The 17,486-nt window shown below is 40.2% G+C and overlaps 2 protein-coding genes across 3 annotated transcripts in view; one reads left to right on the top strand and one right to left on the bottom strand.

Moving 5' to 3' along the window:
• The window catches only part of usp16 (ubiquitin specific peptidase 16), a 33,372-nt gene extending 29,564 nt beyond the window's left edge, over positions 1 to 3,808 (bottom strand). The window contains exon 1 of one of the 2 annotated variants that reach the window (XM_060833497.1): positions 3,751 to 3,808. The gene's annotated coding sequence lies outside the window, so the exon portion shown is untranslated. Of the gene's footprint in view, positions 1 to 1,696; positions 1,776 to 3,750 lie in introns of those variants that run through there. The other variant, XM_060833498.1, reaches the window with a different exon arrangement.
• On the top strand, positions 1,712 to 12,789 carry rwdd2b (RWD domain containing 2B). The gene is made up of 5 exons (XM_060833499.1): positions 1,712 to 1,864; positions 7,559 to 7,787; positions 7,909 to 7,976; positions 9,189 to 9,548; positions 12,425 to 12,789. Exons 2-5 carry the CDS (start codon positions 7,596 to 7,598, stop codon positions 12,675 to 12,677), a joined length of 873 nt encoding a protein of 290 aa, XP_060689482.1. The 5' UTR covers positions 1,712 to 1,864; positions 7,559 to 7,595; the 3' UTR covers positions 12,678 to 12,789.
• Positions 12,790 to 17,486: the final 4,697 nt, after the last annotated feature.

Here is a 17,486-nt window from a genome sequence, read left to right as displayed (position 1 = left end):
ATGCCCCTCATAACTTTGTAAACCTCTATAAGGTCACCCCTCAGCCTGCAATACAAACTCCACTCCTTAGCTGCTTGCCCATCCCTTTTTTGAGCAATCAGCTGGGGTAGAACCAGACAATTCATAATGTGGCACCACATGACTCTGAAATGAGCTTCTGGTTACATATCCACCCCATTACTAAAACCACTATTTCTGCTTCTGCAAGATCTGACTCCACCTTACGACAGCTCATCTGCTGCTAAAACTATTTCTCCCTGACCCACTCAGCTTTGTTTTTATCTGAAGAAGCTGCTTAAAACCTTCTGCCCAAATATCTCAGGTGACTCAGCATCATTTGTTTTATAATGCTTCCCATGAATTGCCTGATAGTCCATTATGTTAAAAGCACAATGTAATTCAAAAAAGCAGAGAATGTATATTGTAGGAGGAGAGCAGGATCATAAAATTATAAAACGAAACCAGTTAATGAAATAAATTAGAAATACGTCATGTGTTAGTTGAAAGATATAACATCACTTCTCTACTCCCCTACCTGCACCTACCCACCCCCCCCCCCCCCACCAATCCAAGGCCCAGGATCCCTTTTTCTCCTTGCTGCCACCAGCCCCCACCCCCCCTCCCCCAGGGAAAGGATCTTCCCCAACTCTCTCCCTCACCCCCAACCCCAACTCCAAACCCAGCGGCCTTCCTTCTCCCCTCCCCCACACCTCCCTGTCTGGCCCCAGGGGCCCTCCTCTTCACCCCTCCCCCACACCACCCTGCCTGGCCCCAGGCACCCTCCCCCACACCTACCTACCTACCTGCCTGCCTGGCCCCAGGGACCCTCCTCCCACCCTCCCCCACACCTACCTGCCTGCCTGGCTCCAGGGACCCTCCTCTCCCCCTCCCCCACACCTCCCTGCCTGGCTCCAGGGACCCTCCTCTCCCCCTCCCCCACACCTCCCTGCCTGGCTCCAGGGACCCTCCTCTCCCCTCCCCCAAACCTCCCTGCCTGGCTCCAGGGACCCTCCTCTTCCCCTCCCCCACACTCATCCCCCCTCCCCTGCTCACCCCTTCCCTCCCACCCTCTACCCCCTTCACCCACCCCCACCCCTCAGCTCTCCTCACCCCTTCCCCACCCATTCCCAACCCAGAGCCCCACCTCCTCCTTCCCTCCTGTTCCTCATGCCTCCCTCCCTAGCCCCACAGGCCTTCCTCTCCCCTCCATACCCCACACACCCCTCTCTCCACCCACACACCCCTCCCCTCCCCCCAGGACCCCCCCTCCTCTCCTCTCCCCTCCCCTCCCCCCAGGACCCCTCTCCTCTCCTCTCCCCCTTCCACCACTCTTCCCCCCCAAACCCTCTCCCCATTTTCCTTCCTCCTCCTCCTCCTCCTCCTCCTCTCTACCCCCTCCCAAGACCCAGAGACCCTACTTCTACTCCTCTCCCTTTCCTCCCTCTAAAGCCCAGGAGTCCTCCTTCTACCCTCATTTTTCCCACCACCCCCTCCCAGGCCCGTGGGTCTTCTCCTCCCCTCATCTCTGTCACCCCCCTCACACCAGGAGTCCTTCTCCATCCCTAACTCCCCAAGGCCCAGACAAGTCTTCTCCATCCATTCTCTCTCCCCCCACCCCCGGCCCCTCACCGTTTTGGAGGGAGTAGCTGTCCCTCCTGGCGCCTGTTTCCCCCCTCCCCCTCAAAGGCCCTGTTACCTGTCGCTCTCCGGTTGAGGGCTGCTGCCTCGCGGGACCTCCAGGCCGGTCAGCAGCATGCACCATGGCGCATGCGTGACCGGGCGGCAAGGACGGTGTCCGGGAAGTGCCAACAATCAGCAGCGGTTCCGGCGGCCGGGAGGCTCGGGGAGAGAGTGATTTAAACAGGTACCGCACACCGCTCCACTTCACCTAAAAATCGCTGATAACTGACCTGTAAGGCCGCAGGCAGGCATTATATTTAAGTAATATTCCACCCCCTCCTCACTAAATTAGAACCATTTTAATTTCCGCTACATTTTTCTTCGATCTAAGTTAGGCTTTAACCAGATCTTATAATCGTGGTTGAGTTTATTTCAGTGTGTAAATGATCCATAAAATGCCATTTCTGGTCATGTACAAAGATGTTTAGGACTGTAATGGAGCATTTACACACATAAATACATGCATCGGTCAAGTTTTTTTTCCCTTAATTTCTTGACGTTTTTTGAGAATGCCAAGAGTGAGGCTGAAGGATGTGTAACGACAATGGTATCATTTGTGATGACAGTTCAGTGTTCTGATGTGTTCATAAATTCGTTAAGCAATTAGACTCATACAGATGTACAGCATGGAAACAGACCCTTCAGTCCAACCTGTCCATGCCAACCAGATATCCCAACCCAATCTAGTCCCACCTGCCAGCACCCGGACCATATCCCCCCAAACCCTTCCTATTCATATACCAATCCAAATGCCTCTTAAATGTTGCAATTGTACCAGCCCCCACCACATCCTCTGATAGCTCATTCCATGCATGTATCACCCTCTGCATGAAAACGTTGCCCCTTAGGTCTCTTTTATATTTTACCCCTCTCACCCTAAACCTATGACCTCTAGTTCTGGACTCCCCGACCCCAGGGAAAAGACTTTGTCTATTTATCCTATCCATGACCCTCATAATTTTGTAAACCTCTATAAGGTCACCCCTCAGCCTCTGACGCTCCAGGGAAAACAACCCCAGCCTGTTCAGCCTCTCCCTGTACCTCAGATCCTCTAACCCTGGAACATCCTTGTAAATCTTCCCTGAACCCTTTCAAGTTTCACAACATCTTTCCGATAGGAAGGAGACCAGAATTGCACGCAATATTCCAACAGTGGTCTAACCAATGTCCTGTACAGCCACAACATGACCTCCTAACTCCTGTACTCAATACTGTGACCAATAAAGGAAAGCATACCAAACACCTTCTTCACTATCCTATCTATCTGCGATTCCACTTTCAAGGAGCTATGAACCTGCACTCCAAGGTCTCTTTGTTCAGCAACACTCCCTAGGACCTTACCATTGAGTGTATAAGTCCTGCTAAGATTTGCTTTTCCAAAATGCAGCACCTCACATTTATCTGAACTAAACTCCATCTGCCACTTCTCAGCCCATTGGCCCATCTGATCAAGATCCTGTTGTAATCGGAGGTAACCCTCTTCGCTGTCCACTACACCTCCAATTTTGGTGTCATCTGCAAACTTACTAACTGTACCTCTTATGCTCACATCCAAATCATTTATGTAAATGAAAAAAAGTAGAGGACCCAGCACCGATCCTTGTGGCACTCCATTGGTCACAGGCCTCCACTCTGAAAAACAACCCTCCACCACCACCCTCTGTCTTCTACCTTTGAGCCAGTTCTGTATCCAAATGGCTAGTTCTCCCTGTATTCCATGAGATCTAACCTTGTTAATCAGTCTCCCATGGGGAACCTTGTCGAACGCCTTACTGAAGTCCATATAGATCACATCTACTGCTCTGCCCTCATCAATCTTCTTTGTTACTTCATCAAAAAACTCAATCAAGTTTGTGAGACATGATTTCCCACCCACAAAGCCATGTTGACTATCCCGAATCAGTCCTTGCCTTTCTCAATACATGTACATCCTGTCCCTCAGGATTCCCTCCAACAACCTGCCCACCACCGAGGTCAGGCTCACTGGTCTATAGTTCCCTGGCTTGTCCTTACCACCCTTCTTAAACAGTGGCACCACGTTTGCCAACCTGCAGTCTTCCGACATCTCACCTGTGACTATCGAGGATACAAATATCTCAGCAAGAGACCAAGTAATCACTTCTCTAGCTTCCCACAGAGTTCTCGGGTTCTTGAAGAACTAGAAAGAATCGAAAAATAAAAGGAGGGAAACTGCAGAACTCTGACAGAGGAACTTGATAAGTGAAACACAGAGAGCTCGAATGTGGGTACAACAATGATTCAAGTTGAAGTTTCATTGTCCTTCACTGCAAGGTGAATGGAAGATAAAAATAGGGAAGTTTTACTGCACTGCTACGTTTAATGAGACCACATCATAAGTACTCTGTACCCTTCTGATCTCCTTACTTAAAGAGTATGATTACTTTAGAAATAGTTCACAAAACACGTCACTCAATGTATTACTGGGATGAATGACCTGTCTTATGAGGAAAGGTTGACCAGATTGGGGCTTCACAGGAATTTGAATGAGAGATGATCATATTGAATTACGAAGAAACTGAACAGGGCTGATGCTGAGAGGATGTTTCTACTAATGGGCAATACTAGAGTTTGGGGTGGGGGTGCGCGAGGACGTACTGTGTTAAGAAGTGGTCAGGACTGAGATGAGAATATTTTTCTCTTAAAGGACATTAGCCTGTTGATTTGCTTCCATACAGTAGAGAGCCTGTTACAATGAATATATCTAAGGCTGAGTTGCTGCCTATTGATTGACAGAGGAGTCAAATGTTATGTTCTCAGACAATGCAGTTGAAGCTACATTTGAATTAGTCATAATCTTTACAAATGGTGGTGCAGGCTGAAGAGACTGAATGGCCTATTCTTGCTCATAAGTCATAGGTTTGCAGGTAAGTCTGAAAATATTCAGTTTCCAATTGACTTGGAAGCGTTTTAACTACAGAAAGAGTAGCAACTTTGATAGCAATCCCTTCAGTTTAGCATTTGAAAGGTGGAATGGCTAAAGTAATTCATAAATACATTGCAAGGATATCTCTTAAAAACCTTTAATTCTTCACCTTAGCTGTAGAACAAATGCTCATTGTAAATTTAACACAAAAAAAGTCACTTTTTATCCACAAGTGGGAACTCCATGCAGGAATAGGTCAATTTGTGAAAATGCATCAAAGAATTGCAGATGCTAAAAATCTGAAACAAAAACAGAAATTGTGGAGAAACTCAGCAGGTCTAGCAGTGTCAGAACTATTCTGAAGAAGGGTCATTTAACTTGAAAAGTTAACCCTATTTTTTCCCCACAGATGCTGCCAGACCTACTGAGTTTGTCCAGCAACTTATTTCAAGCTGTGAGAAATCTTTTATTTTTATAATTAAACCAGTCTGTCCCTTTGCCCAGGAAAAAAAGTTTAGCTGCAGAAATTCAGAGTAAATCTTCTGATCCTATTAGCAATCAACAGCAAACAAGTTAGATGTATACAGCAATATGTCCTAAAGAATTTAACAAAAGGAGTATTTTTTAGCAACAAATCACAGACAGAGATATCAGGTATCATGAACAAACATCTAGTCAAAGAGACAGATTTTAAGGTGCATCTTAAAGGAGAATAGAGTAATTTAGGGAAGGAATTCCAGAATTTAAGGCTGGGAACTGAAAACACAGTGAAACAATTAAGTACAGTAAGAAATGAACAAGGAGCCAGAATTGGAGAAGTACATTGATCATAAAAGTTTGTGGAAATGATTTAAGTCTCAAGAGTTTTTGAGTAATTGAATTTTGAGGTCATGAAAGCACAGATGAGCACACAGCAGACAATGTTGGAGTTGGGCAGTCATGTGCAGCTACAGATCAGCAGTTTTGGTGATGGAATGAAAGTATATGTAGAATTTACTTTGATAATATTGTTAGAATTGGACCGTCATAGTAAGATACTCAGATCACATTTTTTATTCAATTCTACTATGTGGGCCTTGCGAACATTCATTGCCCATCTCTAGTTGTCCTTGAGAGGTGGTGGTGAGCTGGCTTCTTAAACCACTGCAATCCAATTGCTGTGGTTAGACTCACAATGTAGTTACAGAGGTAATTTCAGGATTTTGACCCAACAGTACCTGTAGGAATGACAATATGTTTCCAAGTCAGGACAGTAAGTGGCTTGGAGGGGAACATGCAAGTGATTCCCATATATCTGCTGCCCTTCTCCTTCTAGTTGGTAGTGGTGGGCATTTGGAAGGTGCTGTCTAAGGATCATTGATGAATTTCTGCAGTGTGTAGACAATGCTGGAGGGAGTGGATATAGTGCCAATCATGTAGGCTGCTTTGTCCTGGATGTTGTCAAGCCTCTTCAGTGTGTTGGAGCTGTACTCATCCAGCCAAGTGAGGAGTACTCCATCATACTCCTAACTCAAACCTTGTAGATTGTGGCTAGGCATTGACAAGTCAGAAGGTGAGGTACTCGCTGCAGTATTCCAAGCATCTGATCTGTTTGTATAGCCACTATGTTTATGTGGCAAGCCCGGTTCATTTTCTGCTCAATGGCAGCCCACAGCATGTTGATAGGGGAGTGGTACAGTACAGAAGTACAGAGAAGTACAGCAAGGAACAGGCGCTCCAAGCCTATTCTGATCATCATGCCATAACTAAACTAAAAAACAAATTCGATATGTATCCCTCTATTCCCTCCTTATTCATGTAACCTTCCAGGTATTCAGTGACGATAACGCCATTGAATATTAAGGGGCAGTGGTTATTTTGTCTTATTAGAGATGGTCATTGCCTGGCATTTCTGTGGTATGAATGTTACCTGCCACTTTCAGTTCAAACCTGAACTTGTTCCTGTAACAAACAGTATCTATGATGGACTCAAAGTGATAACAATGAGTCAGACATTATTGATTTTACCTTTTTGGCAGATAACTGGAAAGTATTAGCTGGAACATTCAGAACTGTCACTGACGGTTTTATAGTTGTCTTCCAGAGGAAATAGCTTTGCCACAACTGATCTATTATTATTAACACAGAAATTAAATCATTCATCAACCTTAGAAGTGTAAGGGAATACAAGACATATTTTGAAAAATGGCTGAATATTTGAACCTTTGACTAGACTTGGTGATTTTTGGATGTGAACACACATTTTGGATGTGGCCAGACCCACCGACATTGAGAGAAAAAAAAACTCAGTTGGAGAAACATTGAGGCTATGTAAACATGAAATTAATTAGGAATGACATTTCTATACACTTGATATTAGTAATTTTATTGAACTAAGCTTGGGAGAGTGCAGGTTTTGTTACACTGCCAGTTCACTGCAGTTAATGGGCTTGATTATGCTTCAGATAAAATGTGCAATGGCTGGTAACTCTCTCTGGAAATACAGTATCTTTTTTCTATAATGCCACATCATTTCTTACATGCAGTTACATCAGGAGTAAGGAAACTCCATACGTGGACATCTCTATGCCTATTATATAGGAAAGCTTCGGAGAATTTTCCCTTGAAATGTTAAAAAAATTAAACTGTACAATAACGGTGGTTAGCACTACTGCCTCACAGCGCCAGAGACCCGGGTTCAATTCCCGGCTCAGGCGACTGACTGTGTGGAGTTTGCACGTTCTCCCCGTGTCTGCGTGGGTTTCCTCCGGGTGCTCCGGTTTCCTCCCACAGTCCAAAAATGTGCAGGTTAGGTGAATTAGCCATGCTAAATTGCCCCTAGTGTTAGGTGAAGGGATAAATATAGGGGAGTGGGTCTGGGTGGGTTGCACTTTGGTGGGTCGGTGTGAACTTGTTGGGCCAAAGGGCCTGTTTCCACTCTGTAAGTAATCTAATCTAAATCTAACTGATAACTGACATGCAGAATGTTAACTTCCTTTTTTTAATGTTTTCTAGTTCGGTTATCATACTTTTCAGAGTCATACTTTGAAAAATGACCAGTTCTGCTAATGTTGAAGCCCAGCTGTCTGAACTGGAACTACTGCTCAGCATGTTTCCAAATGAACTTTTAGTGGATGATCAGTTGGCTTTAATAGATCTCAAAGAATATGTGCAGGGAAAGATTCTGATCCCACCAACCTCAAGACTGCAATACACAGTACAACTCCAGCTGGACACTCCTAATGTTGGTATTGTCTATATTAGAATGATTTATGTAATGTGCATCCATTTGACTGTTTTGAATACTTGTACATGACAAATAATTTCCTTTAATTCTTTAATTTTTCATTACTTTTTTGTTATAGGTTGTTTGTGCATTATCTTGTTCCTTTCCTCCAAATTATCCAGCAGTGATTCCAGAAATTTCAATAAGGTATAGTACAGGCATGAATGGATTTGTTAACAGTTTATTTTAAGGAAAAGTCAAAACATCATTCAAATTAGATGGTAGAAAAGAAACACTTTAAGCAAAACATATATTCAAATTGTGTTGGTTAACTAGAAATTGTTTAAAGATTCAGCTTCAGGTGTGAACTGCTTGTGTTTGCCATAATTCACATTACAAGAAACTCCTTTTTGTGATGAACTTGTCAGTTTTCGTCAGACAAATAGTTTCTTCTCTTGCAGTTTCCCATACCTTGGTTTCCTGCACACAATGGAAGCTGCTATTATGGCTCAGTGGCAGCTAGAAGCTGTGTGGCTTGCTCTCCATATTTTTGCCCCTCTAAAGGAGAATTGCAATTGGCCTGGTACTTTAAATATTCAGACTGATAGCAATATTGAAAAAAATCCAGGATCATAGCATCCTGAATTTGCTTGGTGAGTGACATCAATTAACTTTTGTGCTCAGCTCAAGTAATGAGACAGTATCATTGGATACTGTCAATGTCAGAGCAGCGAAACATTGATGTTCATATTCCTCTTTTCCTTTAAAGGGTTGACCTCAGTGTTTGAGCTGTCTTCAAGATAAGTGTGTAGCATAAATAATCCAAATAGGCCAGCAGTGAAACCTTCCTATGGACGTTTGAGGTTCTATTAATAGCAATTTGCTGAAAGTCATCACTCCAAGGTTCTGTCAGGTCTGCCTATGTGATTGTTATAGAAAGCTTGGAGTTGCAGTTTTCCACTGTGTAATATAAGTGGTTTAGTAATTCCTAATAAATAATCATACTTGTTAGCGAGTGATTGCTGATAACAAAGTGTGGTTTATCATCGTAGAAATCAGTAAAACTGGACAGTTTTAGAAAGCACACATTGAAATCAAAACTGGAAATGCTAAGAAGATTTAACAGATCCATCAGCAACTTGAAACAGGTTAACAGAGATAATATTTTGGGTAGAAATTCCATTATAAATTGTGGTAAAAATATCCATAATTAAAATATTTTATCTACCATCTGTCTTACCAAATGCTGTTAAGTCTGCTAAGTATTTCAGCAATTTCTACAATTACGTAAAAATGTATTTAAACTGGAGTTATTTAGTTTTCAGTACTTCTGCACAGACAAATCAATTCAAAATATTTGTTGAACTCTGTTCTGAAGACTTATGTTCTTTCTTAAAGTAACTGATATTTTGTTTCCAGATCAGCTGCTTTACACAGAACACAGCAAGCACAATTAAATATAGACCTTCATGAGTATCTAAGACAAAATTGTTGTGGTGAGATTTGCATGCTGAATGCAATTGAATGGATCAAAGACCATGCAGCCAAATACATGAGGAAGCAAACTATTGCAACTGAAAACAGACAACCTGCCAGAACCAAAAATATAACTTGTACCCGACTCTGGATCTACAGTCATCACATCTATAACAAAGAAAAGAGAAAGAATATTCTTGAGTGGGCAAAAGAACTTTCACTTACTGGCTTCAGTATGCCTGGCAAACCTGGTGTGATTTGTGTGGAAGGGCCACAGAGTGCATGTGAAGAATACTGGGCAAGGTTTGACTTTGATATTTTATAGGCTGCATCAGAATAAGTATCATCAAGAAATACACAGTTTTAAGGAACAAAATTGTAATTATTAAATTTGCCACTCATAGTTCTGAAGAGATTTGTTTCTCCCTTCCATGCTGTTTTGGTTTAGGTTAACTTTTTTTTTCCATTTAGCGTCTATCTACTGTGGTGTTATGTTTTTGAATTTATACAGTACAAATGTTAGTTATATGTCTAGCTATGAACTTTTCTGTCTCCTCTTATACTCCCTCAACCGTAATTCCATTAAACAGCTGCTGTCTCAATGTCTCCTTCTTGTCCCTGTATTTACTCATACTGTCAATGGTTCTCTCTTCTTTATATTTGCTGTAATTACCCTTTCTATAAAAAAACCTTTATCCAACTGTCTGTGCAAACTACCAACCCATTGCCAACTTCCTTTTCTTCTCTAAAGCCTTTGAACATAACGTCACATCACAAATCCATGGCCATCTTTCTATAAACTCCATATCAAATCCCTTCAATTTGGGTTTCCACCCTTGTGCAGTACTGAAATACTTCTATTCAAAGTCACAAATGTCATCTTATCAGATTACAACAGTCAGCCAGACTATCCTCTTCCAATTCCTCTCCACAGTTGTCCTGCTCGGTGGGACTACTCTCATCTGATTTCATTAATTATCCATCTATAGCCATAGAATCACCTGCAATGGCATTTCCTCCGACTGGCTACTCCTTGGCCCCTCCTGTTCTTCATTTAATGTTGCCCTCAGTGGCATCATTCAAAATCAGTGTAATTTTTATGTATATATTGACAACACTCGACTACATCAATGCCTCTACTTTAGATGCCTCCACTCTTGGTAATTAATCAGATTACTTATGCAACAAGCAGTAATTTTCCCACTTAAATATTGGGAAGATTGAAGCTGTTGATTTCAGCCCATGCTCCAAATTTTCTTAACCACCAACTTTATTCCTCTCGCTGGCATCAGTTTGAGGCTAAATCAGTCTGTTCATAATCGCAGTATTACATTTAACCTGGAGATGACTTCTGAAGACACATTTATGCCATTACTAAGACCACCTGTTTCCCCCTCCATAAATCATTTGCCTTTGCCCCCTATCTTAGCTCATTTCCTGCTGAATCTCTCATTTATGCCCTTGGAATCTCTGGATATGACTCTTCCCATGGCATTCCTGCCAAGTCTCCCATACTTTACTCTCTGTAAATCTGAAGGGATTTAAAACTCTGCTGACAATGTCTTATGTCACACTGAGTCCCTTTCACCTACTACCTTTGTGCTCATTAACCTACATTAACTCACAGTTAAGCAATAATTCAATCTTAAAAAGCTCAAGCTTGTTTCCAGAGCCCTTCATGGCCAAACCTCTCCCTTCATCCGAAATCTCCTCCAGATAAACAACCCTTAGATATTTCTACAATCTTTCAGGAGACTTGTGCATCGCAATTTTAATTGCTTTGTCAGTGGTGGCTATGCCTTTAATTAGTGAGCTCAATGCTCTGAAATTCCATATTCACACCCTCCATTTCTTTTATCTTGCATTATAGTACTCCCTTTTTTAATTTTACTTTTACACTTTTCTAACTTTTGATTGAAGTTTTAATCATTTGACTTTATATCTCCTAATGTGGCTTGGTGTCTCGTTATAATGCTCTTGTGCAGCGTCTCGGAATGTTTTATGACATTATTGGCACAATATAAATATAAAGCAAAAGGTTCATAGAGCATTACAGCACATAAAGAGGTCTTAAGGCGACACCACATCCATGACAGTTATCAAGCTCTTATCTATTCTAATCCACTAATTCTAGCAATAGGCCCCTAGTCTGCATTCTACCGAGTTTAAATTGCTCATCTATATCTTTTCCCTCATAATTTGATACAATTCAGTCTCCTCTGCACTCTATCCAATGCAATCACATTCTTTATATAGTGTGGCAAGCAGAACTGCACACAGTACTCCAGCTATGGCCTAACCAACATCCTATAAGCGCCATCATGACATCCCAGATCATGTATTCCTTGCCTCAGCACTAAAGGCAAGTATCCCATATGTTTTCTTAACCACCCATCCTATAATGTTATATATGTACTTTTTAAAAAAAATACTTGTGAGATGTAGACATCAGTGGCTGGTCTGCACTAATTGCCAGTCTCTGGTTGCCATCGAGGTTAGATAGTCCAAGTAAAGTGGGGATGAATTAATTAGAGGCCAAAAAGATGCTCTTGTAGAGGTAAAGGGCACAGCTGAAATATGAAATGAGTTTTTTTAAAAACTGGAATTGAGGCTGCTAATAACATGGCAGTGAAGGAAGAAATAGTCACGATAATAGCCTAACAGAACAGATGCTTGAATGGTTGACAATTATCAAAGTAGAATGGTCATTGTAACTTGTGGGATGCATCTTAATTCACTTTGGGAAATATAATGGAAATTATGGAGACTTTAACCACAATCTTCTGATTTTCCTGAGGTATGGGAGTGATTTCAAAGCACTGGAGGATTGTAAATGTTATACCCTATTCCAAAAAAATGTGAAGCATAAGTCTGTCTATCAGATCAAGTCAATCCAATGACAGTGGCGCGAAACACGTGAAAGCCCTTAATCCAGAAGAAATTTAATTGACACTTGGAAAATTAAGGACCAATAATGCATCAATTTAATATGGGCTAATTGTATTTAACTAACTTGCTGGCCTGAACTTTGATATGTTCCCAGTGTATATTACTAACAATGGGAACTAAGTGGCGATATGCTATATACAAACACTCCAAAACCACAAATAGTATTTTGATGTGCCAACAGTCGTACCAAGTGTTCCATCTCATTCTAACCTATTTTCATCTCCTTCCAGAGCCAAACGGTTGACCTGGAAGAGGATTCTAATCCGCCACAGAGAAGATACTATATTGGACATCACAAATATTGACATGGAGACTGCAATGCAAATGTTTCGCAAATTTACTGATTTTGAAGAAAAAATATTTGATGTACATGGTACCAAGGGAAATCATATGGATTTGGGACAACTGTACCAATTTTTAAATGAAAAAGAATGTGGAGATGTTTTTCAATTGTACTTTGGTGTTGAAGGAAGAACATTGTAAATTATTTGGGCATTTACAACATTCTACATTTATAACAAGGAAAAAAAAGATCAAATGTACTATGCCATGCTGTCAAAGTTTTCCAATTAAATAATACAATCCAACAACCTAATCAGCTACAAACATTAGAAATCTGGTTACATTTATGAAAAATCCTAATTATTGAATCATTAGTTACAGCAGAGAAGGATGCCATTCAGCCAGTTGTGCCTTTGTCAGCTCTCTTGAAATGATGACTTTATTCAATTTATTTATTCAACTAGCTACTTAATATTTTTAATTGTTTGTATGTTGCTTTAGTTTTGAATCAGTTTAGCAATCTTATGATTCCAATCTTTAATCTATGATTATACATATCTAGTTATGGTTATAGTAGATGTTTTGTTAATTAATCAATCAATGCCAGAGAAGTAGCTATATGTATTGAAACACTAACTATTATTCCTACCAAAGATAACCTCTCAAAAACAAAGTTAAATTAATCAATTGTGATAATTTGCAAAACTATTTAGCAGGAACATATTCAATTAATTTGTATTGAGGACAGTAATATTCCAAATGGTAATAGTCATAAAAAGGTCTTTTAGAATTGTTATCTAGATTACTTGATTAGGTTAAGAGGCTTGCTATAATTATTCTTTTTCAAAAAAGTATTGTTTTTATTATTTACAAACAGTTTGATTTATGGCAAATTATCACAAACTGCTTATAGAAGCTAGAAGTTATAAACTGATAGTATTCAAACAACATTTGAATATAAACTTGAGCTCTCATAACTTACAGGGCTACAGATGAAGAGCTGCAAAGTGGTATTAGACTGTTAAGTTCTTTTTTTTCCTGAGGTTCTTACACACTTGATGCAATTGCAACACACCAACTTCTGTGAACAAGGAACATTTTATTAAGCATGGTACAATACAAGCTTTGGAGAAACCCTGACCACTCTTCACCATGGTTGCGAAGTGTGTCCTGGGAAGTTCTCTCTGAGCAAAGGAAACAGTCCTTCCTTTATACAGAATCTTTTCATCAGTCAGTAATGCTCACAAGACAATCCCCAGCCACTCCCTCACGGTCACATGCCACTCAAGACACAATGCAGCAAACACATAAACTCCAGAAACAATGTAATGCAAATTATCCTTTAGTGGCCAGATCTGGTGTGAAATGTATTTCTTTAACTACTGGGAGTAGTCAGATTTCTGAATAGGGGATGAAAATATAAATAGGTTTTTGAATGGCAAGGAAATGGCCATGTAAATGGGTCTGAATAATAGAAGATGATAATATAATTCCTTACAATCTATCTGTAAGTCAGACGGATCCCACCCTAGCCTCGGAACATCCAATTTCCTGCAGGTCAGCAGAGCAAATTAACTCTTTAATATCAGAAGGCCAGATAATTCTTTTTCAGCTAGTTTAGAGGCATTAGGCTGAATGTCCTCCTGAAACATCAATATAAAATCCACAGGTATTCCCAGAAATTTCTGTGCCATAGATTTCTATGTTTCTATATAGATATTTTTTGTAATAAAAGTGATGCTGAATTTTCTTTTCACATTCTCAAGAATAACTTGTTTCATTAGACTTTGCTGGTTGTGTGCTTCCAACATCCTACCTAATCTATCTTTTCTTCTCCTCCTAATTACTTGTCATAACACCCTTTCAATTCCTGATCTTAATCAACTAAATTCAGGGGGCGGGTTAGCTCAGTTGGCTTGTTTATGATACCAAAGTGTAGGTTCAATTCCTGTCCGGGCTGAGGTTACCATGAAGGACTCTCCTCAATCTCACCCCTTGCTTGAGGTGTGGTGACTGTCAGGTTAAACTCAACACCAAGTGACTCTAATACAAGAGCAGCCCTGTGGTCTTCTCACACTGTGGTGACTTGACTTTTTTACTCAATTGTCAGGCTTTGAATTTTCCCCCATAACTATTCCAAAATCTTTCTTACGTGTTCTTATGCCAACATCCCTGGCTTTCCTGCCAACCAGGTCAGTTTGTTAATAGTATAGTAGCCAGGTAGGAAATAGTTTTAAAAATGATAATGAAATCTCACTCCCTTGCCATGGCTTTCAGTGTCTTTGTCAGTAATGGATGGATTCTGGAAGGAAAGAATTTGGGAGTAAATATAGCTGTTTGAATTGATGACATCGCTGCTACAATAAGCACTTCAATCACAATGCTATTCGTCCAAGAACTTAAAAGCAAAAAAAGTCAAAAAAAGTGTCCAGTTTTAATTACAAAGACAAAAACAAAAGCAGCTTGCATGTACTATAAATAAATTATAACAATTTTAATAAAGTAGCTACAGGGAGATACCCTTAATTTCTGTTTTTGCTCAGAATAAATATATTCATTGTGAGCTAGTCTCCTGACATATTAGAAATAAGCCTTCTTTTGAAGAATATTCCATGACTGAAGTGTGTAAGTTCAAGGAGTTATGTTAGGCTTGGGATGGTTATGGCAAATTTAATTGTGTGCTCCAGGCCTCACAGCTGAGACCAATATTGATAATTTATTCAAATAACTAGATTCAGAAAATGATAAAGTAGGCAAATGTGGAGAGGATCTCAACTTCAAGAAGCAGTAAAATCTGAGACATTAGCTCAGAAACTGCAGAATAAATTGGGCAAATGAAAGGAGTAATAACGTGGCAAATAGAATTTAATAAGCAAAATATTTCACAAAGGAAGTAAAGTAAACCATGTTTCAAGGAATGCTCTTGAGACAGTTATAGCTGATACCAAGCCACTCTCAACATGTCCAATTAATGCAAAGCCCTTCCAGAACAGAATGCTACATTACTTAGCAAAAAAAAATCTGAAGAATTAGTGTTCCATCTCATTACATTCTAGCTGGATTGCACTTTTGAGGACTGCATCCACCTTTCTGGTCATTATATCATAAGGGACACATTCATACATATTGAAATTGGAGGTAGTGCAGAGGAGACCTATTTGACATGATAAAGTGGTGGTTAAAGAGTGATTTTTTTTCCCACAGGTAACAAGATAGCTAACAGAACAAACAAATTGTAAAATAAAAGGAAAGTAAATTTAAATTCACATTAGTGTATCTTCAAATGTGTAATTAACTGAAAACAGAATTGGAATTGCATTCTTAATGAGGCATCAAATACTTAAAGAGAGGAGAGATTTTCTTTGAAAGAAGGTCATAACATCTGATGTTTAGTGGTTAGTTCTGCAAGGATATGCTAATCAGATTTTCGCAGTGTGCTAATGTGATAGCTCCATTATCTTTTCATATTGTAGTCATGGTAGTTTTCTGTCTTTGTTTATGATGAGAATCAGAATTCAGAAAAGTTTGTTAATCTTCAATTTTAGACAGCGAGCACAAATTAATAATTACTTCTGCAATATGGCAAATTTTAATCTGATCAACATAAAACACTGCAACTCAGGCCACTTGCTATTCATCTATGTTATCCAAATCATTTCTTATACAGTCTGCTATGGAATAAAATTTCCCTTAATCACTTGTAGCAAAACAAATTAAACTCCTAAATGTTAAACATCGACCTTTGTCACAAAAGATCAGCAGCTATTGAGGTGTTCAACCACTCTCTCTGATTTTAATACCCTTCTCTTGTTAAATCACATTGTATTACATCTTATCGTTGCTTCTTAATGTTTAAAGGGACTTCAGTACATCTAACGCACAACTGTTTATCACTCATTGCTGCATCTACCATTAAACATCATCAGTTCAGGCTCCCTATCAAAACAGTTGTACACGACATTGGTTAGGCCACTTGGAGAATATTGTGTTCAATTCTGGTCTCTGTTATAGGAAAGATGTTGTTAAACTTGAAAGGATTCAGAAAAGACTTACAAGGATGTTGCCAGGGATGGAGAGCTTGAACTAAAGGGATAGGCTGGGGCTATTTTCCTCAGAGCGTTGGGAGATGAGGGTTGACCTTACAGAACTTTATAAAACCACAAGGGGCAAGGATTGGGTGAATAGTCAAAGTCTTTACCCCAGGGTAGGGAGTCCAAAACTAAGGGGCATAGATTTTCAGTGAGAGGGAAAAGATTTAAAAGGGACAGAATGGGCACTTTTTCACACAGAGGGTGGTGCTTATAAAGAATGTGCTGCCAGAGGACGTTAGATGCAGGTGCAATTATAACATTTAAAAGGCATCAGAATTGGTATTTAAATAGGAAGGGTTTAGAAGGATGTGGACCAAATGCTGGCAAATGGGACTAGATTAAGGTAGAATATCTGGTTGGCGTAGACGAGTTGGACCGAAGGGTCCGTTTCCTTGCTATACAACTCTAATTCTAAGTGACATTCTTAACAACCTACTGGAAAGTCAAGATAATCTTTGGCTCCTTTTCACTACTACAAACCATTTTCTGAGATCCTTTTTACATTGTCCTATCGCACAGCTCCTACCAGTGCTAAGAATTTACCCTCACCATCATTTTATTGGCTCCCCTCATGTTCCTTTCATATTAAACCTTCCTCAAAATTATCTCTTGCGCCAGTCCTGAACTTATTCTCTCCTATGTCTATTTTCACGTTCATAACATCACCTGTCACAACCCATCATCTCCTGACGCTATCTTCAGACTCCAATAATATGACATTCTCCCAATCACCTTTACATCCACCACCATCCATAAAAACCTCAACTCGTCTGAAACACTGCTGTCGGTTCCCTTCCATACACCGAATACATATTACTTTGAGACCTACATTAATTTCCCAAAACAAATTGAAAATTGTTATCATCATGTCCAAATTTCTTCATGGTCCCTATATCTGTAAAACTTCGAAAGGTCATTG

Source organism: Hemiscyllium ocellatum, chromosome 12 (assembly GCF_020745735.1).
Source record: "Hemiscyllium ocellatum isolate sHemOce1 chromosome 12, sHemOce1.pat.X.cur, whole genome shotgun sequence".
Taxonomy (NCBI): domain Eukaryota; kingdom Metazoa; phylum Chordata; class Chondrichthyes; order Orectolobiformes; family Hemiscylliidae; genus Hemiscyllium; species Hemiscyllium ocellatum.
The sequence above is the reverse complement of the archived record's forward strand: the minus strand, read 5'-3'. Positions and strand labels throughout refer to the sequence as shown.